The sequence below is a fragment of the Lissotriton helveticus genome, chromosome 8 (assembly GCF_964261635.1).
Source record: "Lissotriton helveticus chromosome 8, aLisHel1.1, whole genome shotgun sequence".
Classification (NCBI taxonomy): domain Eukaryota; kingdom Metazoa; phylum Chordata; class Amphibia; order Caudata; family Salamandridae; genus Lissotriton; species Lissotriton helveticus.
Genome location: NC_136069.1, coordinates 390,994,317 through 391,019,971, shown reverse-complemented (window position 1 = coordinate 391,019,971; position 25,655 = coordinate 390,994,317). Strand labels below are relative to the sequence as shown.

Below are 25,655 nucleotides of genomic sequence, written 5' to 3'. Positions count from 1 at the left end.
GAGAGCCTGAACATACATTGCACAGAGCATTGGCAGGCAATTAATGCACAAACAGCAGGAGACTAGGGCAGCCACTCCCAAGGCAAGGAAGATGAGGACCCTCCATCCCCATTGGGAAAGGAGGCCCCAGATCCAGCCTGTGAGGGACCAGTTGCCTTCATCCTGATGAATTTCAGAGGAAAGGTGATGCAAATGTTGATGGCATCATATACTGTGGGTGCGTGATCTGGAATATACACACAGCAGCTGGAGCCAATCAATTTACACACACCACCATGATCAGCGAGGATGATGTCAAGGACCATACGATTTTAAAGTGTTACAAGACGGTTTGCCTACAGCTCTGCAGTGATGTTGAAGAGGGCACCAGCTGTTTCTTTGATGGTGGCCTCAAGGACCCTGGTCAGTCCTCATATAGCCTGACTGTTTGCCATGGGGCCCCAGAATGGGAGGAACCCCTTAAAGAAGTCCCCAGCTTCCTGGCCTACTGTATCCTCAGCCGATATGACAACCCTACGTGAGCGGCGCAAAGCGCCCTTCATCAACAGGTGGAAATCTCCATGGGTAGAATATGTTGGTGGAAGGAGGAAGGCCAGATAGCAGGTACCAGACCAGTTACGGGGAGGCAAGTGTAGGCTGCTGTGCCACAGACAAAATAAGTGTTGGGGGACGCCACCAACTTTGGAGGAGACGTAGAGTTTAAAGTTTTAATGATGTCACAGATACTAGTACCAACTTTCTTAGTTCCCAAGCCATGGGTGCAGACACAGCCCGCACATTTATAACGTTCAGAGTGTTTCGTACATCAGGTAGTAGCCTTCTGGCGCGAAATTTGGTAAATGTTTGGCGAGAAGTTGAGTTAAATACCAACATCTCACCGAGTTCATCCGTTGGTAATAGCAATGTTGATGAGCCGGTTGGGCAAAAAGGGGTGTTGGTATTGCCAGACCTGTTTCGCCAGAACTAAGTCATCTTGAAATGTTCCAAGGACAGAATTGGCAGTACCATTGATAGTATAGGCCTCCTGCATCAACATCCACCATGCAAGACAGGACACAGAAATGGAAAAAGGAGAAGGAAAGAATGGGACAGTTTGTGTCATAGCATGCAGCATCAGTCCATATACCCAACAGTTGGAAGTATTTATGATCAGCTGATGATGATGATACATCTGGACAAAGGTGTTATTGAAAAATTCTGCACGGCGGGGTAATTCGTGGGCGGGTAACGTGAAATACTGATGCTCTGCAGGAGTCGGGGTAGGAGTTGGTGGGGTAACAGGATAGTATATCAGTAACATCCAACCGATGATAGACAAGGTGATTGAGACAAACAGCGCCACCACGGGGGCAACGAAGCACTTGCCATGTAGGAGACTGACATATCGTTTCTGGACTTGAGTGTATTGGACGGCTGCCATGGTACTAAGCCAGGGACCAGTAGCGGCTGTCTGTGATTGGTGGTTGCTTCACTGGATGCAGGTGCCAAGAGCCCTAGGGGCGTACCTTAGTCTGACATACCAGCACTGGTCTTCGCCGGGAGATCACAGCCCTACAGCCTGAAGGTTCCTGAGCGAAGTCAAAGGCCAGCCTTCCTTCTGGGACGCAAGTTATATCTGGTAGAAGTACGATCAGTATGGTCGGGGGATAATTGTTCCTGATGCTGAGCAGAGTGAGGGGAGTGTTCCACCTTTCCCTTTAGTATACTGTCACTCTCTGCTTCCGTAGATGTGAAATGTTATCTTGCGTCGCTGGATGGAACAAACGTCGGGACTATTTCTGTCTCTGAGTCTCCTCATCCTTCTCTCATCCACTGATCATAGGGGAGAGGCAGAGGCACTTGTCTGCAGTGCGTCGCGTGGATCCAGTTCTTCCGACCTTCAGCATTCATGGCAGTGCGGGTGGCCAGTAATACCTGACGGGTCTGTGTCCAGCGGGGCTCGAGGCTCCTAGTACGTTGAAAGTTGTGAATCATAACCCAGTCGCCAGGTTACATAACGTGTCCTGGGCCATCGCTTTTATCAGGTATGGCCTCATGCACCTGGTGGTAAAGAGTACAAAAGGTGTTAGTCAAACTGGACAGATAATCAGTTAACACAGGGTACTCAACATCAGACAGTTTCTGGGGCCGTGGAACACCCCACACCTTGGCAGGACTCCCGAACACAATTTCATGGGGAGACAGTCCTATCCTGGTATGGGCCATTCTCCTGACAGACAGCAGAGCCAGGGGTAGAGCATCAACCCAAGTGACACCTATCTCGACTACAATCTTGGCCATTTTAGTCTTTAGGATGCCATTGTACACCTCTACTCGACCTGCCGGCTGGGGGTGGTTAGCTGCATGAAATTTTTGTTTCATACCCAGTGCTGAACAGACATACTCCATTATTTGAGCCGTAAAGTGTGTCCTGTTGTCACTCCAGACCGAACGGCCAAACCAAATCGTGGGAAGTATTCTTTCAATAGTACTTTGGCGGTAGTGGTAACGGTGCAGTCTTTAACAGGGTTGGCCTCCACCCATTGGCTGAAGGTACAGACCACCACCAGGACGTATTTTAAATTGTTACATCTGTCCATCTGGATATAATCCATCTGGAAGGCTTCGAAAGGAAAGGTAGGAGGGGAGAATCCACCTCCAGGGTTCACTGTACCTTTTCCCGGCTTGTACATAAGGCAAATCATGCATGTTTTGACCATCCTCTCAGCATATGCTGGTATCTTTGAGTTATACCAGGTGAGTTCCAGCAACTTACATATCCCTTTCGCGCTAATGTGAATAAGTATGGGCGAATTTTGCGGATTCGCGGTCCGCTAATTCGCGCGAAATGGCAAAAAAATCCACAAGTTCGCGGATTTTCCAGTGAACTTGCGGATTTTTTTGCCATTTGCACAAATAATGTGACACGTGTGTCTGTAACTTTGCCACCGCGCCGAAAGGTGCCGAGGTCCCTCGAGTGAGCTGTCCATCATAGTGAGTAAAGTGCGTGAAGATTTTGCATACCCTAGTGTGTGTGTGTGTGGCGGGGCCAAATGGGCGGGGCTTCTATGCGAGTTCACATGCCTCTTGTTTATAAAGGGTCAGCGACCGATCAGTGCAGCAGATGAGAAGAAAGCAGCCTCCTGGTCACAGGAAGTACACGGGGATTGCGCTCGAGAAACTCGTGGATGCAAAGACCTCCATCAAGGATTACATCTAATTGTAGGTGGTAGATATGGGGAGGAAGCACACCTGGACCGTACTTACTAGTTGTTTGGGCTGATTATAATGCGCGACTGAATTTGAGCTTCAACTCGGGCACCTGCTTATATCTGTAAGTGCTTCCTGTTGAGGTTTAATTTTTGTGACAGGAGCATCGTGCCAGAATGAATCCTGCCTGCATATTTATCCACGAAGATGCCACCGTGTTGTGCCATACCTCTACTCAACTGGAGTACTTTCTACTGGCTAATCAGTAAGTGCTACCTCGTTGGGTAAATGTATAGTGCTTTTGCTACACTACAGCTGCGTAAAGGGCCAGAAGAGTAGTCTCCAGTGACCACGTGTGTCTGTAACTTTGCCACTGCGCCGAAAGGCGCCGAGGTCCCTCGAGTGAGCTGTCCATCATAGTGAGGAAAGAGCGGGAAGACGTTTCATACCCTAGTGTGTGTGTGTGGCAGGGCCAAACGGGCGGGGCTTTTATGCAAGTTCACACTTCACATGCCTCTTGTTTATAAAGGGTCAGAGCAGCAGATGAGAAGAAAACAGCCTCCTGGTCACAGGAAGTACACGGGGATTGCGCTCGAGAAACTCGTGGATGCAAAGACCTCCATCAAGGATTACATCTAAATCTAGGGTCCTAGGAAGCTTGTTTCCGGTCCAGGGAAGGCATGGCTTAGCAGTTCGGGCTGGACTGTTACCATAAGGCACAGGGTCAGACTGATTTGCATTTGGCCATGTCTGAACTGGGGTAGCAGAGTGGGCTAAAGAACGGTGATGGATTAAACCCAGATCTGTTGACTGGGTGTGAGTGTTTGATTGGTTCAGATGCTCCGTCCATCACCATCCCCTTTTGTAATACTTAAATGTGAGCAGGGCCATGGACCATCGATACTACTGGTAGCACATGACTGTCGGGCAACATCCATTGTCTCTCCATAGTGATACGGGCCCAACAACCATCTATTTCCTTTACCGCTAAATGCTCTGTCCACATCCTCAGCTCCTCAGGGGTAGCATGGGATTGAATATCGATCACACTCTGTACTGTATCTTCAACCATGCCCCCCTCTGCCACCACCCAGGAAGGACCTCCCACATACATTCCTTCCTTTTTCTTAAGAGCTGTCTCTCTGGTCAGCCAGGGCATTGCCTTTTCCAACATCATCCGTCACTTTCTTATGCGCTTTACATTTTATATTAGCTACCTTTCTGGGAAATGTCAGGAAGTCTAATAATCGTTGAATTAGGGGGCCATGTTGAATTTTCGTCCCATGTGAAGTGAGGAAATTCCTTTCTTTCCACAGTCTCCCAAAGTTGTGAGCCACCCCAAAGGCATACTGACTGTCAGTGTTGATATTAACTGTTATTCCTTTGCTTAACTCACAGGCTCTAGTGAGGGCCACTAATTCTGCAGCCTGAGCAGAACACCCCGGAATCTGAGCTGTTTCTTCTACTTACTCCAATGTCGTGAGGGCGGAGGCGGCTGATGTGTTACCATCTGGCCCTCTGAGACATGATCTGTCCACATACAGTGTACCTTCTGGGTCTGCTATCGGGGTATCCTGTAAGTCAACCCGTCCCTTTGTCTCCTCCTCTGTCTTCAATATACAGTAATGTAGATCTAAACAAGCAGCCTGAGTGTCTAGTGGGAGTAAGGTGGCGGGATTCAGGACAGTGCATCTCTTGATGTTAATTTGGCTGGAAAAGAGTGTCAGTTCATATCCTGTGAGTCTAGAGAGGTGTTGTGTCTTGGTGTTATTAAGGAGGGTATCCACAGAATGGGGAACCATCAGAGTCAAGGGGGAGTTCATGACGATCCCCGCACTCTGACGGACCATGAGTGCAGCCAAAGCTGTCGCCCGTAGGCATCCTGGGAGAGCCTTTGAAACAGGATCTAAGGTGGCTGAAAAATAAGCACATGGCCGACGGTGACCTCAGAACATCTGGGTCAAGACAGCGCATGCACAGCCGTCTGTCTCATGTGCAAAAATAAAACATTGTTTGTTATAATCAGGAGTACCTAGGATTGGAGCAGTACACAGAGCTCTTTTTAAATCCTGGAAGGCCTGCATATGCTTTCTAGTCCATGGAAAGGAACTGTCTGATATGTATTTAGTGGTGAGGGCAAGAAGAGGTTTGACCATGGCCGAAAACTTGGAAATCCACTGTCTGCATTATGAGGTTAGACCTATGAAGGCTCGCACCTGCTTTTGTGTCCGTGGGCCGGCCATAGCATTGATTACGGCTACACGATCAGCGATGAGCTGCCTTCCCTCCATCGAGAGAAGATGACTTAAATAGGTCACCTTCTCTTGACAAAACTGAAGCTTTTTTAAAGAGACCTTGTGGTTATGGAGGGCAAGGTGGCGTAATAAACAGAGAGTAGCCTCTTTACATGTCGGGGTGGAATTTGCAGTAATGAGGAGGTCATCAACATACTGCAGCAGTGCGGAATTATCAGGGAGTTCCAAGGAATCTAGTTGACTTTTGAGAGCTTGACTGTAGATACTGGGGCTCTCGGTGAAGCCTTGAGGTGCGCGGCAAAATATAAAGCTCCGCCCACCAAAGGAGAAACCCAAAAAATGTCTGCTGTCAGGATGTATAGGAATACTGAAAAAGGCATTCTTCAGATCTATGACAGAAAAGTGCGTGGCGTCAGAAGGGACCATCGTCAAGAGGGCTGTAATGTCGGGGACAACAGGGTATTGGGAGATCGTTATTTTGTTAAGGGCTCTCAGGTCAATCACTGATCTGTATATTTTAGGGGAGAGAGCATCTCCATTGGTCTTTTTAAGAACCGGAATAATGGGACTGTTACAGTTACCACGTGTCTCCTCCACTACGCCCTTGTCCATCAATTCAGATATTATTATTAAAAGGGCCGCTTCTCCTTCCGCGGGCAGTTGATACTGTCAAAGGTGGGGAAGGATGGCACCGGGCTGAATACGTACCACATGAGGGGGTATATTGAGACAGCCGACATCAGTGTCTGATGATGCCCAGAGGGATGATGGTAAAGACTGCAACTCTGGTGGGAGGGGACCGGACGGATACATATAGGAGGCTGTGGTGGGGGAAATCTTTAGGAATACACCTTGGGGACTACATGATATGGTTGCATACAAAGCTTTCAATACATCCAGTCCTAATAGGTTTTCACTGCAACCTGTAGTGAGGGCCAAGGGAGCGTCAACATGTGTAGGGCCAATATCGAGAGGGAGGGGTTCAGAGACAGGGCTGGTCACGGGTGTTCCTGCAAAACCCACGGAAACATTCATGTTGCCAGAAAGGGGTGCCTCCAGGACTGACAGGCGTGCAATAGAAGACCTGGTGGCCCCAGTATCCGAAGAAAATTCTGATCATTCCCCACAACTGACATTTGAACACACTGGAATTTGCACTCTCGTAATACCCCTTTCCTGGCTGTCCTATGCTTGATAGAAACCTGTTTCATCAACTTCATCATAATCATCATTCTTTTCGTTGCCTACAGGCATTTATCTTATCCCAGTTAATGACTTTTTGGCAAAAATGTTTTCATAAGTGTTATTATTTTACCGGGCACAGTCAGGATGGCAGCTTCTGGCTTAGTCCCCCCTGCCCTTGCGTCTTCCATAGCTTCCAGATTAGCCCATTTACCTCCCAGCTCTACTTCATGGTCAGTATGTCGAATTTTATCCCAAATTTCAGTAGGAACAACCGTACCAAAGAGCAAGTTGTTGTCTTCAAGAATAAGTGTACCAGCAGATATTATCTGGCCTAATTCTTTGTAAAAGGCAGCTGGATTTTTTTGAGGATCTGGTAACTGCCCTTTCAACTGCATTACCTCTGACCTTTTCCAAGGGACATGAACCCATAGCCTATGCCAGTGGGCTTCAACAGGCACTCGGCCATTATTTTGGGCATCGGTGAGTGCATTAACAAAGACAGGGGCCGCCTCTCTCATTGGCATAGCTGTCTCTAGAGGGGGTTTGGGGAAGGCTGTCATATCACGGTAAGCTATCAAAGCAGACATAGCGCCAAACATCCCCTCTCCTTGCACATCGCCTCTTTTTATTTGTGACCTGAGGTCCACTCATCCGGCGGGTATCTGCATAAAAGGTGTGCTTTCACGGAGGAACAGGCTGCACTGTGGACCGACCCTTGCCCTAGCTGTTGCTTCTCACGGACCCTGACCCACGCCTCGCGGCGCCCGCTTCGCGGGCGCCGCTCGAGTATCTGGACGTCACAGGGATCACCGAGCTGAGTATTGAAGCCGCATTCTATACCAGGCTTGCAGCGGGACTGCGAGGACCAGCGGGCAGTGGGCTAACCTGCCACAGCTGGTCCTCTTCCCGCCGCCTCCTCCTCCCTGTGACTAGAAATCAGGGCTGGACCTGAGCTTTGTGTGTGCTTTCACGGAGGAACAGGCTGCACTGTGGACCGACCCTTGCCCTAGCTGTTGCTTTTCACGGACCCTGACCCACGCCTCGCGGCTCCCGCTTCGCGGGCGCCGCTCGAGTATCTGGACGTCACAGGGATCACCGAGCTGAGTATTGAAGCCGCATTCCATCCCAGGCTTGCAGCGGGACTGCGAGGACCAGCGGGCAGTGCGCTAACCTGCCACAGCTGGTCCTCTTCCCGCCGCCTCCTCCTCCCTGTGACTAGAAATCAGGGCTGGACCTGAGCTTTATGTGTGCTTTCACGGAGGAACAGGCTGCACTGTGGACCGACCCTTGCCCTAGCTGTTGCTTTTCACGGACCCTGACCCACGCCTCGCGGCTCCCGCTTCGCGGGCGCCGCTCGAGTATCTGGAGGTCACAGGGATCACCGAGCTGAGTATTGAAGCCGCATTCCATCCCAGGCTTGCAGCGGGACTGCGAGGACCAGCGGGCAGTGCGCTAACCTGCTACAGCTGGTCCTCTTCCCGCCGCCTCCTCCTCCCTGTGACTAGAAATCAGGGCTGGACCTGAGCTTTGTGTGTGCTTTCACGGAGGAACAGGCTGCACTGTGGACCGACCCTTGCCCTAGTTGTTGCTTTTCACGGACCCTGACCCAGGCCTCGCCGCTCGAGTATCTGGACGTCACAGGGATCACCGAGCTGAGTATTGAAGCCGCATTCCATCCCAGGCTTGCAGCGGGACTGCGAGGACCAGCGGGCAGTGTGCTAACCTGCCACAGCTGGTCCTCTTCCCGCCGCCTCCTCCTCCCTGTGACTAGAAATCAGGGCTGGACCTGAGCTTTGTGTGTGCCTTCACGGAGGAACAGGCTGCACTGTGGACCGACCCTTGCCCTAGCTGTTGCTTTTCACGGACCCTGACCCACGCCTCGCGGCTCCCGCTTCGCGGGCGCCGCTCGAGTATCTGGACGTCACAGGGATCACCGAGCTGAGTATTGAAGCCGCATTCCATCCCAGGCTTGCAGCGGGACTGCGAGGACCAGCGGGCAGTGCGCTAACCTGCCACAGCTGGTCCTCTTCCCGCCGCCTCCTCCTCCCTGTGACTAGAAATCAGGGGCGTGGATTTTTTAACGGATCTATATTGGTGGACACTCATTTTCGGCCCGCGGGACGCGCACGGGCGAAGACCGGGCCAAGAGCGGGCCCGTTCTAGCCCGTTACAGACCGAGCAAGACCGGACCGGGCCACCCCTCTTGGCGGTGTGGTTGCACTTCACAGTTTTGGTAACTGCACTCATTGTATATTCCTGCACCGGGCCTTTTGTTAAACTATGTCTGCGCGCGAAACTCGAAACATGGCTAAAATTGCGAAAAAGGCTACAGGAACTTTGGACGATTTCATCACAAGGACTAATACAAGCATTGACATTGAGATCAATAAACTCCAGCATAGAGTGTCCTTGGAGCTGGAGGCCGCTAGAAGGCTGTCCTCAGATCTTGCACTGGGCAAAAAATCATCTTTAGGTAGTATTGCTTTAGCTAAAACCCCGAGCGTCCTACTGGTCCTACACCCATTATTCTATTGGCCGAAGTGCATTCCGTTCCTGAAGAAACTGTTATTTCTGTTGATGTTTCACTCGACTCTACTCAACAAACAGTCAATAGCAATCTATTTGTAAATTCTCCTAACGTGGTCACATTGTCGGAGGATGCCAAAGGGAACGAAGAGTTCAAAAGTACCTTGGGTGAAAATAAGGTAAAGTCAATACAAAAGAGAAAACGCCAAATAATGTCAGTGTATGCTGAAAAAGGCCAAAGTGGCAAAAAGCCAGTGTTTCACAGGGGGGACCAAGCCACAAGGGGATTTAAGTAGCACGTCTAATCAGACGCTCTCTACTATGCAGTTGTATACTAACAAAGATAAAAAGGAAGCGTCGAATGTTGACAAAATAGATGTGCACTCTGCCATTGGGGATGAGAAGATCACCACCCCCGTGGTAGACTTAGAGGGGGGCAAAGAAGAATTTCTGAAAATTGTGTGGGAGACATTAAAGAAACTTCTTAGGCCGCTGGAAGTTAGGTTGTCTTGTATTGAAAACCAGCTTCTTGAGGTGGAGAAAAGTATCATCACTCTGTCCAGTCTAAGTCTGAGTTTAAATTCAGGTGGCAGTGAGCTACAGAGCTCCGACATAGTTACCAGCAAAACACCTGCCCCTAGGCCCCTGGTACCTTTGGAAGTAAATCCCCCTAATACACAACTTTGTAAGAGTGATGTGCCAAACGTGCCGAATGTAAATAACCAGATTGTGAGTACCGTTCACACTTCTGTTGCAACCTCCAAGGCTCCATCTAAAGGAAAATCCGCCAATAAATCGATCGGTAAGGGTTTCGTATCAAATACGAATAACCAAATAGCGAGTGTTGCCAATACCCACCCTTCTGTATATTCTGTACCGACTTCAAATGTGTCCTCGGGCCAGAGAAGCTCGGCAAATAAGGCTTACAATCATAACTATCATACATCTCATGTTAGTAATAACCCAAGGGGAGGATTTATAGATCTTCCGCCTGATGCAAGTCCTTTCGTAGATGTACTTACTGGGGTTCCTGAGCTAGACAACCAACACGAGGAAACATTTCTGTCCCTGAAAAACAAGGTGATCTATTGGTTAAACGAAAACAAGCCTGTTCCAAACCATATGAAAAGTAGAATTCTTATGGTAAGGAGGGTGCCTTGGATTGGTCCCATAAACAAATCAATTTTAGGTGACTGTATTGTTGTTTCATTCGAGGATCCCCATACTGCCCAACATATATGCACATGGAATTCTTATGCAGGCACATCCTCCATTGAAGCTAGACCTCTAACTTTCTTTTATCCCCCACTGAGGCGTACCAACCATGGAGGGAACTGGACCACGATTAATCAACATTCTAGGTGTGGTACTGAATTGGGTAGGCAGGGCTTTCACAATGTGTGGAATGGAGTCCCTACCTATAATAGGTTCAGCTGCCTAGACGGAGTTGATTGACTCACAATCTCTTCAAACTGTACCACTAATTTCCATGATACTGATCATTTATCCTGTGATGAGAGTAATTCCATCAAATATGATAATAGTAAGGTAACATGGGCAAAGGGAGAGGGGGGTAATGACCACCGAAATAAGGGGGATGCTCTAGATAAGAAGTATACTCTAGTAGCAAGCTTGATGAATCCTGGGAATGAGGAGGGTTGCTTGGTTGATGGAACCGTTAATGGCACAGTGGGTTTGGCACCCCGATTAGTATTGCACTCTCCAGATACCACGCCGCAAGATAATGCATCAGGACCAGTGGCCCTGACATTAGACACTGCAAAGCCAATTTGTCCTGGTAACAGGGCAAAACCATCATTGCTTTTAACCTCCTGGAACATTGCGGGTGTAAATAAAAACTTGAGAGACCCAGAGTGGGCTGAATATATTGATTCTAGCGACTTTTGTCTCTTGCAAGAAACATGGGCAATAGACATACCTCATAGGATAGGGTATAAAACTTTTGACATTGGGGCTGTTCAGTCAACCAGGGGTAGACCGTCGGGGGGTCTCATCATATGGGTCAAAATTACATTGAAGATCAAGATCGAAGTAGTAGAAGTAGGTTCACCCGACATCCTGGCCCTAAAACTCACAAATATGAATAGGGTAGAATGTTACATAATTAATGTCTACAATAGACCCTTAGCACACTCCAAAGATTCTCCCACTCTTGAAATTTTGGATAGTTTCTTGAAAAGGGTGGTTGGTGATGTTGCAGTAATCTTGGGTGGTGACATAAACTGTAACTTTGAACCCGTCTTAGGGCTTGTAGACGTCTTTGAGGACGAAGACCAAGCGAATAACATTCCTCAGCTTGAGACCACAAACTTCGTTAATTGTTCGGCTTTGGTCGTGCAACTGGTGAGGTTAACGGTTGATCACAGTCTCAGGGCATGCAATGGTCGCCTTCCTTCTGACCTGTTAAAACGTCCCACCTTTGTAAGGTCCGATATCAAAAGCAATCTGGATTTTATATTTGTTTCATTGAGCATCTGGCATCATATGGTTGATTTCAAGGTGGTAAATAGGGGTGAGAGTGACCATTACCCACTGGAATTGTCCATTGATGCTAACCTGTTTAGTGAACCCTCTTTATTATCTGCCACTGAGGTTCCTAACCCCATTCCGTGTGACGTGGTACATGTTAGTAACAATAGACGCGAATTGAAATGGTCACAAGTACTCGCACATGGAAATGCACTTGCAACCGTTTATTCACTCTTTGATATAACCTTTGGGTCCGTAGATGATTACTTTCTTTCACCCAATTGCTATGGTCAATTCATTGCATTACATAAAACATTCTTCCAAGAGTTAAAAATATGTTTGACAAAAATGCCAAAAAAAAGCAACAAAATGTAAGGATGGGGTGTCATGGTAAATTATGGTATGACCACTCATGTAGATTGGCCAAGAGGGAGTTATTGTTTGCAATAAAAAACAAAACGAAGGATGATGTTAAATCCGCCAGGGAGACATATAAGCACATCCAAATGACTTCAAAAAAGGCATGGGAAGAGTCAAACTGGGCGGATATGTTGGCTGCCGCCAAATCTGAGGATAATGTTGGGTTTTGGAGGCTGGTAGCCAATGGGTCCCATGCAGGTAGAGCTGTGAAGGACGTCTTTTTAGATGAATTGACTTGGGTGGCACACTTCACATCTCTTTATAAAGAATATGATAGTGGACCTGATGATACTCCATGGTTTCCACCACCGATTGAATGTCTTAATTTTTCAATTGGCGAAACAGAAAGGGCAATCGCCAAATTGAAAAGTAGTAAAGCTCCTGGCCCCGATAAAATACCAGGCGACCTGTACAAACATGACATTGAAGTCTGGGCCCCATATATAAATCATTTGTTTAACGCTTTATCTAGCAACTGTCAATTCCCAGATAGTTGGCGTGCTGCAGAAGTCGTTCTGATATTTAAAAAGAGCAGCAGGTTTGTTCCTTCAAACTATCGACCGATTAGTTTGATGGACATCTTGCAAAAACTCTATTCCAAGCATCTACTATTTCGGATAAATGATTGGCTTGAGGAAGAAGCAATACTTACCAAACTCCAAGCCGGGTTCAGGGGCAAGGTCAGTACAATAGATCAGGTCTTCAGATTTTGTTGTATATATTGGAAGTATGTACTTATTAGAAAGGGTCATTTGTATGTCGCCTTCGTAGATCTGAGAGCGGCATTTGACCTTGTTCCTCGCAAACTGCTCTGGAGGTCTTTAAGTGATGTTGGATTGCCAGGCTGTCTCCTGGCTCAAATAGTTGAGCTGCATGCTAGGAATCACGCCAACATCAGGTGGGGTCCAAAAGGGGAACTGACACGTGATATCCCCATAGAGCGTGGCGTACGCAAAGGATGCGTTTTGGCCCCTACTTTATTTTCATTATTTGTTAACGACATCCCTAATCATTTGAACAGTTGTACCAGTGACTCACCAAAACTTAATGGGGAAAGGGTGCCTGCGTTACTTTTCGCGGATGATACCATCCTGATATCCCAAATCAAGAAAGGTCTCCAGGCGCTCTTGAACTCCTTTAGTGTGTACTGCGTGAAGAAAGGATTAGAGATAAACGTTAAAAAAACCAAGTGTATGGCATTAAATCCCTGTAGGCCGGATAGGGGGACCTTAAGTCTGGGCGGCCAAGCCCTAGAAATAGTTGATAGTTTTTCTTATCTGGGGGTGGTGCTAGATTCAAACTTAACATGGAAGGCTCAAATTGAGAAAAGTAAGGTGTCTTATGCCCACAATGCTAAGCCAATCATTAGCAAACTCAATACCAGCTCAAGTAAATGTGTGACTCCTGCGCTTGAGCTTTTTAAATTTAAAGTTCAGTCTGCTGCCCTTTATGGAGCTGAGATATGGGGCCCTTGGGCAAGGGAAAGCTTTTATGGCCTGGATAATAAATTTATGAGATCGATTGTAAGGGTCCCCACCAGTACTCCTCTGACTCCTCTTCAATTTGACCTGAACCTGAAAAAACTGACAACTATACTATTATAAGACCACTAATGTTTTGGGTAAGAATATGGTCTATTCCCGAACTGATCGATTATAGGAAAGGCCTTCAGGAGATATTGGGCCTAGATTCTTTACATTCTGTTGTATGGCTCAAACATATTAAAAAATGGTTTTCTATCCTGGGTCTGTCTCACCTTTGGGAGTGTCCGGAAAGGCAACCGTTTTATGCAAAATCCATGGTAAAACAAGCTTTCTGGTCCTTCATTACTAATCAGTTAGTTAATGGCAATAGAATTGGCTCCCTAACTCAAAACTTTTTAGGCTTCAAAGATGAACCTTACTTTGAGGCCTTTCAAGATGAGATAGAGCCTCCTCTTGCGAAGTCTCTCTTCTTGAAATTCAGGTATGGGAATCTTATGATAAATTCCAACATTGAACGTTGGTCTAAGAGAAAATTGGAAGGGGTCAACCTTATACAGGGAAAGTGCACTATGTGCCCAGATTTTCACACGGAGGACGAGGTCCATATACTGTTTTTCTGCCAAGCATACACCAAAGCAAGAAAAAGGTGGATCAAACCCCTGTGTAACATTTTAGGATTAAGATCTTGTACAATGGCATATAGAATTTTTAAAACTAACACTTCCCAACTCATTGTATTTAGCATTAGTAGATTTCTTTATTCAGTTTACTTTGCTCGCAGGAAGTCTGGTCAATTATTTTGAACAGCCAAATTTTGGTTAATTTCCTTTGGCTCTTGGATGTTATATTTGCTATACGATGATGGTGTATGATCTCTACTTATTACTAGATGTTAACCGTGATGAAGTCTTGGTGTTCATGTATCTATGTACGTATTACCCTTGAGGATGTTTTTACGAATTTTGTAACCTATGTTCAAGTCTTAATTGTTTTTAGTACCACATGTGTGAAATGTATGATCTATGTTTTTATGTATGTATCTTTTATGGCTAAAGTAGTCGAAATAAAGATAAAGAAAGAATTCTCGAATCTCTGCATAACCAAGGTACACATGTATTCAGCCCAGGTGGTCTGTTCCATAATCGTCCATTGGGAAAAGGTGGACCATATTTCTTTAAATGGATAAATATTCCCGCTATTTATCCAACATTCACACTGTTGCTTTTGCAGGTCATCTTCTTGAAGGGACGAAACGCTGACTGCAGAGCGCAAGGAAGCCAGTCGGGGGTAATTCAATATTCTATATAAATCCTGCTTAACCGTAGACCACGGGGAAGAAGGGAAGGGACGGGCAGGGGTAAAGCTGCAGGGATTGGGCGACTCGTTGTCATTCCCATGGCAAAGACAGGGGAAGTGTGTGCAGTCGGTGTCATAGGCGTCAAAATGGGGGGCTCGGTGTGACAGGGGAATAGTAGGAGGGGCAGGAGTGTGTAGCACGGCTGGTGCAGCAGCATGCAGGGCAGGGTGTGTCAGCGTAGGGTACATGGGGGCATAAGCAGGAGGACTTTCCAACATGGTATCGAGCAGGGAATCGCCCTCTTCTCCCCCTTCCATAAAGCTTTTTCCTTTCTTTTCACTGGCCGGGTAACACTTTTGCACCCGTGCCCTATGTTCCCTATCAGCTATCTCTACAGACTTTTCCATTCGGTCCTGTAAGTGCTCCCTAGCATGGTCAGCCATTGACATCCGCTCCCGCTTCCTTTCTAGTGCTTTTTCCTTCTTTGCTCTCTGCTCAATTTCCTTCCTCCACAACCCGACAGACTCAAACATCGAGAGACAAATCTTCCGTTTTAATAGCTGTTCCTTTAGATTTGCCAGAATTTGCGGGTCAAAAGACCCATAAGGCGGCCATTGTAATTCTGAGTTACTTTGTTTAGTGTATTTGGTTCAAAAAGGGGAAAACATTATAGCAGAAGGACCATGTTTAGTATACATGGTGTGACCAGGTGTCCCCTCTGGAGAAAGCGGACAGGCCGCCTCCAGCTGGGAGTCCTGCGCACACATACAACAACATAATTTCTTAAACTTACTACTGGCCGGCATGCTTGTAAACAGATAACAGACGACAGCGGGTTTAAAAAACTCACCTCGCTGGCTTGGCTTTTGCAAAAGTCAATAACAGCAGAATCATACAGACTCGGTGGGTGATCAGTCCACCCTAACCTGACAGGGGTAGTTCTCTTCTGCAGACGTAGGGCTGTGTCCTGTTCCAGAAATCACTTTGTTAGGGGACTCCAGCGAGGACGCGGTCATGTGGCCTAGACCGGGTGGTGAGGAACAGCTGGCGAGTCGTTCGGCTACCGGACTGCAAGCATCCCTCGGGTAGGGTACCTCCATCGGAGTCTCTCCGTGCACCTCCTCACATCCACGGGCCTGACCTTCGTGCTTGTGGAGTCCCTATTCGGGACTCATTTGAAGAACCGGTTATACCCACTTACTGGGTCTTGGCGGCGGGGGAACCGCCCAATTCTTCATACCCTCCTTATATAGAAAAAGGAGACACAGAAGCCTTGGTCTACAGGAGAAAAACAAGTTTTATTTGAATAGCCCGGGCTATGGAACGGAGTCCCAAGCTCATCTGAGACAAGACAGAGGAGGCTGCTGCTTCACTCCGCAGCTTACAGGCCTTATATACACATTTCCCACCTTAAGAAACCAGTTTAGGTGGGGGCCTGGCGCCCCCGAGTCAAAATGCAGTTACACCATTCTTTGTTCAAACAGGACGGGGGCTGCAACAGATGGTACAAAAGGTTACGGACAGGTCTTGCAAAACAGGATATGTACGTGAGAGAGCAGACAGATCTTTAACAACAGGATATGTGAAAGAAACAAGTTCTGGGACTGTGGCGTGACCAAGTCTTGCAAAAGAGGATGCGTGTGCAGGAGTTCAGTCCGAGGGTGGTGAGGCCAATTCTTTGTTCCCTTTTTCGAAAGAGGCTGAACCACAAGGAGCAGGAAGGGCACGGTGGTCGTGACAGTTAGAATTTCATCAGACATCAGCAGTAACGACCAGGAGGGTCATGCAGAGGTGTTTGACACGAAATGGTAATGCAAAAATAATGGAGTCCTGACACAAAATAAATGCCGACAAGAAGGACACTTTTCCTCAAGGTGCACAGTGTCCCCAGTGAACATGAAACCTACATAATAATTTGTGACGGTTTCTATATTTACAAAGTTGACCAAAACAAAATTAGCAAACGGACACAGCCTTCTAATACAGTGACAAAGGCTGATGAATGGTTAACTTTGAAATTGTTGACAATGTTTCGACCCTGCCAACAATGAGGGGTCTCTTCAGGACCTAGCAAGGCAAGGACACCTGACAAAGGAGATACATCATATCAGTGTGGGCTTGGGAAATCAATACATTTGTTATAAGCTGATCAAGGACTGGTAGTAGTACCTGAAATTTGGAATGAACTGTCAAAGTGAGACAAGTGTAACCCAAGGAAGTGATAATGAAAAAAGGAGAGGTACTCACAGAGAACTAGTGTGGAAAGGAAACAGTGAGGAAAAAATGAGTACTAAAAATTGCTCAAGACTGAAGATACAATGGTGTATCTGGATTATGAAGAAACACTTACCCCAGTGAGGGGAAGAAACTGACAGTTTGCGTGTTGTGATAGAATTTCGGCATCAGTGTATGAGCATGTCATGGCACACTACAATGATAGAGCATTCCACTGAGGGAAGAAAAAACAATATTCAGTACTTGTTGGCGATAACTGCAACAGGAGGTATTTATTAAATGCCGTGAGCTCTTATCCATGAGGTTTATGATGTGAATGATCACAAGTGACTTGAAGCCGCAGGCGTCAGCTTAAGTGCCAACAGTAATAGTGGTTCAATGGGCGTTGCAGGCACGACTGTTCGTGTGAATGGGATTTCCTCTACACGTACAAAAATGGGGGAAAGGAGCATGTATAAGTGCTCGTATATGCTGAATACATGGCTCAACATAGTGAAGTGACATTAGCTACGGATGGCGCTTACCCGTAGAGACGATGTGTCTGGGGTGAAGGAAGCCTCGTGAGTCAGCGTTGGCAAAGGGAGAACTGTACGAGTCAGTCTCCACTTGTTAACTAACAAGGAGACGGCTCCAGCAGCGGTTCGAGAGCGGGAAAGTGTGCCAGACGTTACGGGGGATAGCTCCCAGTCACATCACAAACATTCTGTGATCGGAGCGTCACCATTACCATCAGTGGAGGTAAAAAACAATGAGGAAGCACATACATACAGAGTGTAGTGAAGAGATTGCAATATCGGACATGAATATAGAAGGAAACATCGAAGAATTGAATCAAAGAACAAAAATTAAAACATTAAAATAATTAGGATATTTTCTATCTTCATTAGTGTGTTTACCTGGGATTGGTTCAATCCAGGAATGGTAAGTGTACGCATGAAGGTTCTAGTACAGAGCAGAGTAATGGAGAGGAATGGTTCTGTATGAGGGGCATACAAAAATAATTCATGCGAGTGAAATATCTACAACTGGAAAGAGGGATGTAAGATATAGACACGCCCAAATGAATTAACAAATTGGGCAGCAACATTTCAGATACATAGAGTTGCTGCGGTGTGTTGGCAGATTGCAGGATACTGCTTGGACAACTACAGACTCACTTGGAGTAGTATGATGCCTGTCTAATAGAGCTACCATCGGCATTCCACATGTGGGTGTCCTGCTATGTGCTGTCAACCCGGACAACTATAGTTGCATAGGTGGTAGATATAGAGAGCACATATATGAGGTACATATCAAAAAGGTCATATATTACACAGTATATGGACAGAGGAGAAACATACAAGGTCATATGATATACATGCAAAATATAACTCCCAATTAATACCAGTACATAAATACTTATGTACATTTAAGTTGTCCAATTGTTGTTGTATGGCAGTATCTGAGAAACCACAGAGGATCTCAGTACATATCAGTTAGTTTGATAAAGTGGTCACAAATCCACGCCATTCCTCTGCTGTATTTAATCCTTGAGCGATAGAGTTAGTTCTTTCTATCCACTGACATTCACGTCTTTGCAAAATGTGTGAGATGTCACCTCCTCTTTCCGCTGGCCTGCTGTATGGGTGACTTTAGGTTTTAAGTGCAGTTATCCTAGATATAGGGACACCTATATCTTTTGTTAGTGACGCTAGCACCAGCTTACACAGACTGCAATGGCAGGCCTGCTGTGATAGTTTGAATGGTCTCCCATAGGTGGCATAATACATGCTTCAGTCTATGGGGGACATCTGGGGTACCTAAGCCCTGGGTACCTTAGTACCATATAATAGGGACTGATAAGGGTACCCCAGTATCTAATCTGGGATGTACCTTAGTACTTACCATAACAAGTTAGGGTAGAAATTAGAGAGACTGGGGTCCTGATTAGCAGGATCCCAGTCAGACTAATCAGAAACAGCTTTGCATCAAGCAAAAAGTGGGGGTAACCATAGAAGCAGATCCTACTTTTCTACAGCATGTGTCACCAGAAGGGTGCAGAGGGGCATGAGGCCCACAAATTTGCAGAGTCAATCTCACCAAAATCCAGGATAGAGGCTGAAATATCGGAATCACAGCCTGCATATGCTGGACTCCCTGTTAGGGAGCATAAGCGCAAAAAGGCACAATATCCAAAATAGCTCATATTAACCCAGCTGGACGTTCTGGGGTATCCACTTGTCCTTGGTTATTAACTGTCAGTGGGGAAGGTGGTGGTGGATCCTGCCACCCGTTGGGTGCCTGTGGTGGTATGAGGGTAAGCTAATGGGGTTTTGAGGCTGCGGCTCCTGAGGGAGTGGTGAACTATGTTGACCTGTGTCCCATGTTATGTGGGGGAACCATGTCTTAGGCCATGCTAAGGCTGAGAAGCCTGTTGGCCTTGGTGGATGGTTTGAGAAAGCGTGACTGATAACCCCTACCATAGCCATGCAAATGCCAAATGGAAGAATGGGATTGGTGGGTACCATGAAGAGGCATCAGGACCTGGCAGCAGCCCGGCCCTCCTTTTAGCCCTACAGTACTGAACATGCCTTTTTGCCAAAGAAGCGTGAGACATCTAAGAGCATGTCCATAAAGGAAGCTTGGACATTCCCTGAGAAGCAAGTGGTCCTCATTCAGGCTTGGTGTCCAAGTGTCACAGACACAATAGCTCGGTCTACCAAACTATTTGTGTTCTGTCAACAGTGAATGGAGAACTTTGCTGCATCTCTGCCATCTGTAATCGCCTGTGACGGTATGGCTTTGGTCCCCCCCAAATTCCATGGGAAGCACTTGCGCAACTGAATCCCAAACTGCATGGGTGTATCGGCCCAAAAGGCATGCAGTGTATACCAGCCTCAGTACTAGGCTGGTTAGAAGTGAACATCTTGTTGCCAAAGCTTTTTAGATACCTATTTTGTGGAGTGGTAAGGAATGCACAAGGTTTAACTTTCTAAATTAAGTCTTATGCCACCAAGCTCTGTGGGGTGTGCTGTTCAGTGAGGAAACTGGGATCCTCAGGAGCAGAACAATGACGATGGAGCAGCTCCAGATTCAGAATCGGATCCAAGGGGCCTGAGGTCGTCAGGGGCAAACCTGCCTACGGGAATTCGTTGGGCCCAAAGGCACTACAGAGGGGTCAGGCCACCCAAATATAAGGTACATGGTCTCAAAAAACTAGTTGGATGGGGATCGGTCCAGCTCTTGGAAACTCGGGGACGCATGGAGCAGACCTAAGCACAGGCTTCAAGGTGAAAGAGTGGAAGCAGGGTATCAACTTGTGTCATCGTTCCTGCATCATGTCTAAAGACTTGAACTGGTGCAGTGAAATCGAAGACCGCTTTTAATTTTTGGACTTTTTCTGTGGGACTGCCCAATGAAGACTTCAGCTGTGACTAAGAGTGCTGAGAGTGGCTACTTGAGTGGTCCCAGAAGCTTCCACTCAACCTGGATCTTGATCTTTGTGGGGTGATCTGACCTCAGGAGGAAAGAAGCTTCCAGGACAGCTTCCGTAACACTTAGGGGTTTGTTGCGCAACAGTCTGTGAAGCCCTAAGAATTATGGCCCCATTCCAGGCAAACAAGGTGTAGGTCTGTCATAGACATCTGCCTATGACAGGCATCACAGGGTTTGAAACCCGCTGGTTTTTAGTGGACATTCCTAGCACATCAGGAGAAAGGGCTTCAAACAAGGGCTTCAACAAATCATCAATAAAAGTCAGTCAAAAAGTGACTGTAGGTAGCTCTCTCTGGATTCACGCTGAATGGCACGGAAGGGAAAGAACTGATGTCATCACACTGGAGTGGTGCCTACTTAGGTGCGGCACAAGTACCTTCAGGCATGAATGATGCAGATGATGCAGATGTGGAGCCAAACAACGCCACATACTGGCGTGCAGAGGCACTACTCAAAAAGATTTCGGATCCAGTCTGATGTTTGAGGATAATTCTAAAGTAAGAAATCTGTGGCTAGAAGACTATCCGATATTGATACTTGACATTGTCTGGATGGTAACATCAGCTGAGCAAATATGGATATATTGTTACTATCATTGGCACAAGCTGAGCAAATATGTTGTGTATAAAGATGTCTAAGAACAATGCCAATAAAACAATCACACATATAAGATCTGGAGCTGTAAGGTTCTTAAATAAAAAAAAATATGAAGCTTCTTGAATACCTTACCTTTCACAGAGGATTTGTTGGACTACAGATAAAGAGATAAATGATGATGGAATATTAATTATAGACAAGGGTAAGAAATAATTAACTGTGGCTCACTTAATATAAAGCTGCATAAAACATAGGTTTATCTTTGTTGTACATTATAACCCTAATATACGCCAGTTACCCACACAAGTAAGTTTAGATTGGAGTGGCTATGATATCCAAATGCAGCAATGAACATCCCAGTAGTCTCTAAATCACCTGTGTGAAATAGCACTGAAAATGAGATAGCACTACAGATTAGTCATATGCATTAAATACATGGACATGATTCATGTTTTACCTTTCCTCCACTCAGCAGACTTTTGCACTGTGCCCCAAAGACCCTTATGTTAACTAATCTATCCACTGAGTCCTGGGGATGTAGCTTAGGTATTTGTTTGATTTTGAGGAAAATCCCAAAATTGCTTTCCTGAAATATAATAGGTCTCAGGACTAAAATGAAAGATGGCAAATGTAAGTATTGTACAGTAGACAAGGTATTTCAAAGAAATAGGAACCTCCGCCAAGGAAATTAAAGAGGATGGCTCCGCATATGGATACGTCAAGAGGTCTACATGAAATTCCAACTGGGGCTATGAAAGTACAGTGCTTTAAACTGTAAACACAGAAGAGACAATACTTTATGTAGTCAATAGCCGTGTCACTCCGACTTCTATATGCAGTTTTGGGTGTCGTAGACACGATATTGATATAGACTAATTCTAAAGACCTTTCATGCATATTATGTAGGTATTCACTATTGAATGAGCATAAGATTACAATCTAATATTAAATATGGTGTTTTTTATCAATGAATAAATGAGGTCGAAAAGGTAATTGAGTGAGCATGACAATGTGGATACTTGCATTGCACATCCCTACTATGGAAACTTCTTCTGCTGCTTTTACATCCCCCAGTCTGCATGTGGATTCAAAGAAACATACATTTGTTATAATGCTTTGATATAGAAAGGAATATCTAGTGGATGATTTGTGCATTCTGCAACACATTGAAAGTGAATATAACCCTCTTGCATATACTTAGAAATTATGGTAGTTGTGTATTCCTATATGAGTGAAGTTTATCCACTTTTTGAGCGCCTTAGATCAGTCCCTTTAATGTGGGGAAATTGTGCATACCTATAATAATATACTGGCCACTATAAGACCTTGCTGTTATCACTCAAAATAGTTAAGGTTGGCCGAAAAACAAGTTTGACAATCACTGCACAGGTGCTAAAAGCAGCACTATCATTAGATATGAAAAAAAGATGATCTCAAAAGAATAGAGAAGTGCTTATATGTACCCAGCAGTTAAATCTGTATTGAAAAGAAGAAAGAAAAAATGTGACCTACGCTTGTGGAGACTCAACTTTGGCATATTTCAATTTCTTTAGTAAGATTTACAGACAGAATAGATTAGGCATATTTTGGAAATTTAACATTCAGATTGTCCCAGAGAATTACAAACCTTCACACCTCAAACAATACATTCCCTTTATTTCTAGCCTTATAATAAGCTCTGAGCTCCCAGTTGACCCCAATTGACATAACTAAAGCCTTTGATTAATGAGGTCAAGCGCTTCGGCAGTTTAGCATCAATGCAGGCACCCTTGCCCTAAGGCAGAAGGATGCCTGCGTTAAGGACAGGATGGTTTTGTGCAGAAAGGGAGACCTTTCTGCCTAAAAACAAATCTTGGCATCATATTCCTCTTTCTATGTGTGCTTCAAAATGCAGCACATGTGTAAAGAGGATCTAATGAGACATGAAGATATTCTCGTAGTTATGCCTCTTTCGGGTAGGTGCCCCATTCTAGTGGAAAACCAGGTTTATTGACTTTGTATTTGCAGTAAAGAAATGGATGAGAGCACTGTTGGTATCTCACAGGCCATACTGCTCAATGAGCTTGGTAGAACCCTTTGATGTACCCGATGTTTGCAGATTCTTCCCCCTTCATGCCGAAGATTTAGCAAACCATACGTTGTCGCCCTCACTTCTTAAAAGTGTAGCACTTATTGTTGAGGGCAGGGGGATTTTATATAGCTAGTGGATGCTTTCTGATCGCGCTTTTGACAAGATGTTACAGTTTTTTTGTTTTTAACCCGAGTGAGGTTATTTATGAGGCACCAGAATTTTCTCAAATCCTTTAGTTTCATAGCTGACTAGAGTCTTACCCAGCTTTGTTCATTAGTCTTATTCTTTGACTGCATCACCCATCTTAGATTTCTATATAAGCACTTCAGAAATGTGATCTTTTTTCAAGGCCACATCTGATTTGCTTTCTTCCCACCAAAATACCCCAAGAAGAGTTGGTTATCTACCCGGAACTCTTGTGTGAGGTCAACTCTATTTTTGGGTCCAGACAGGAGAGTTGCTCCTCTTCTTTAGAGGGATGTGGAGGACTGTAAAAAGTAGGCAAGGTGAAGTGGATTGACCACTTTCGGGAGAAAGGAGGCTCTTGTGTAATGCACCAGTTAGTCAGAATAGACTGAGAGGTAAGGCGGCTTGGATGGCAAAGCCTGCAGCTCACTTACTCTTCAGGCAGGTATAATAGCCATAAGAAACTCTGTTTTAATCGTAAGAAGCCTGAAGGGACAAGTATGGAGAGGCTCAAAAGGAGCTCACATCAAAAATGTTAAAACCAGATAATGGTCCCACTGGGGCATGACAAATGGTGATGGAGGGAAAAGATGAACACTACCTTTTAGAAACCAATGTACTAGGCTTCTCCAACGAGTAGCTCATGAGCTACTGGTAGCTCTCCAGGTACTTGTAAGTATCTCTACCGTGTGCAGCCTGGTCAACTAAATTAGAAGCTAGTGCTTGGTTGAATTAATATATGTGTACCAAAATTGAAAGGAATGTATTTGAGATGAAAATGTGCATATTTTCAGAACTAATAAGCAGATGTGAGGAGAAACATGGTTGAATTCACAAAATACATTTGTTATGTTATGTTACATAGGTTTGTATAGCGCACGGCTGCCCCAGCAAAGGGGCGTCCCAGCGCTTTCTGCCTGAGAGGAGAGATAACCGCTACAGATGGAACTTGCAACAACATAACAAATTTTAGCCGAAGAGGTGAGTTTTTATAGCCTTTCTGAAAGATAGTAGGTCGTTCATTCCGCGAATCTGGGACGGCAGGGCGTTCCAGAGCTTAGCTGCAAGATACCGGAAAGAGCGACCCCCCATCCGGGCTAGTTTGATACGGGGGACAACTACCAAGTTCTGTCCCTCTGAACGCAGGGTGCGTCGGGGCACATATGCTGTGAGAAGTGGACTTAGCATGGGTGGGGAGGACATTTTCAAGATTTTGAAGGCAAGACACAAGGTCTTAAAGTGTATCCTCTACTCTACCGGAAGCCACTAATAATAGGGAGCTTGCGTAGTCCAGCCGCGAGAGAATGGCTGATTGTACCACAAGCTGGCGTGTCTGATGGTCAAAGAACTTTAGGATTGGTTTAAGGTTACGAAGGATTCCAAAGCAGGTGTCAGCAACTTTTTTAGTCTGATGGGTAAAATTCAGGGCAGAATCCACCCATACTCCAAACTTTTTTACACAGCTTTTTGGCTCAGGTGGTTGGCTCAATGACTCAGGCCACCATTGGTTGTTCCAAGCCGCTGTCTCTTTGCCCACCAGCAGGACCTCCGTCTTGCCGGCATTAAGCTGAAGGTAGTTAGAGGTCATCCAGCTAGTGATGTCGGCAAGGGTCTGTTTAAAATTCTGCACGCTCAGACCATCCTCGTCCTTCAGTGCTACCACTAGCTGGGTGTCATCGGCATAAGATACCAATGACAACCCATGCCTCCTGGCCACCTCCGCCAGAGGTTGGACGTAAACATTAAATAGGGTAGGACTGAGTGCAAAACCCTGGGGCACTCCTTGCCTAATGGGACACTCTTTGGAAAGAAACGGCGGGGTAGAGACCCTGAAAGATCTCCCAGATAAAAAAGCCTTAAACCAGTTTAGCGGTACAAAAGGGGGTGGTGATGGACGGAGCATCAGAACCAATCAAACATTCACACCCAGTCAAAAGATCTGGGTTTGATCCATCACCGTTCTTTAGCCCACTCAGCCATCCCAGTTCAGACATGGCTATATGCAAATCAGTCTGACCCTGAGCCTCATGGGAACAGTCCAGCCCGAACTGCCAAGCCATGCCTTCCCTGGACCGGAAACAAGCTTCCGAGGACCGGTTTCTGGCATTCCAGCCATCTTCAGCCCGGCTTGCTTGAATCCAGTGGCAAAGTGAGCAAGGGACTCACGTCTGAGCATACCCTGCCACACTTATGGCGGCCAAAAGCGGTACAAAAGGGGGTGGTGATGGACGGAGCATCAGAACCAC

The 25,655-nt window shown here is 46.1% G+C and overlaps 1 protein-coding gene across 9 annotated transcripts in view; it reads right to left on the bottom strand.

The window, feature by feature from the left end:
• Positions 1-25,655, bottom strand: part of LOC144772708 (uncharacterized) — a 1,708,106-nt gene that overhangs the window by 1,370,176 nt on the left and 312,275 nt on the right. For all 9 annotated transcript variants that reach the window (XM_078657210.1, XM_078657211.1, XM_078657206.1 and 6 more), the window contains one exon: positions 21,285-21,306. In XM_078657210.1, the coding sequence (XP_078513336.1) occupies positions 21,285-21,306 (22 nt within the window). The remainder of the gene's footprint in view (positions 1-21,284; positions 21,307-25,655) is intronic.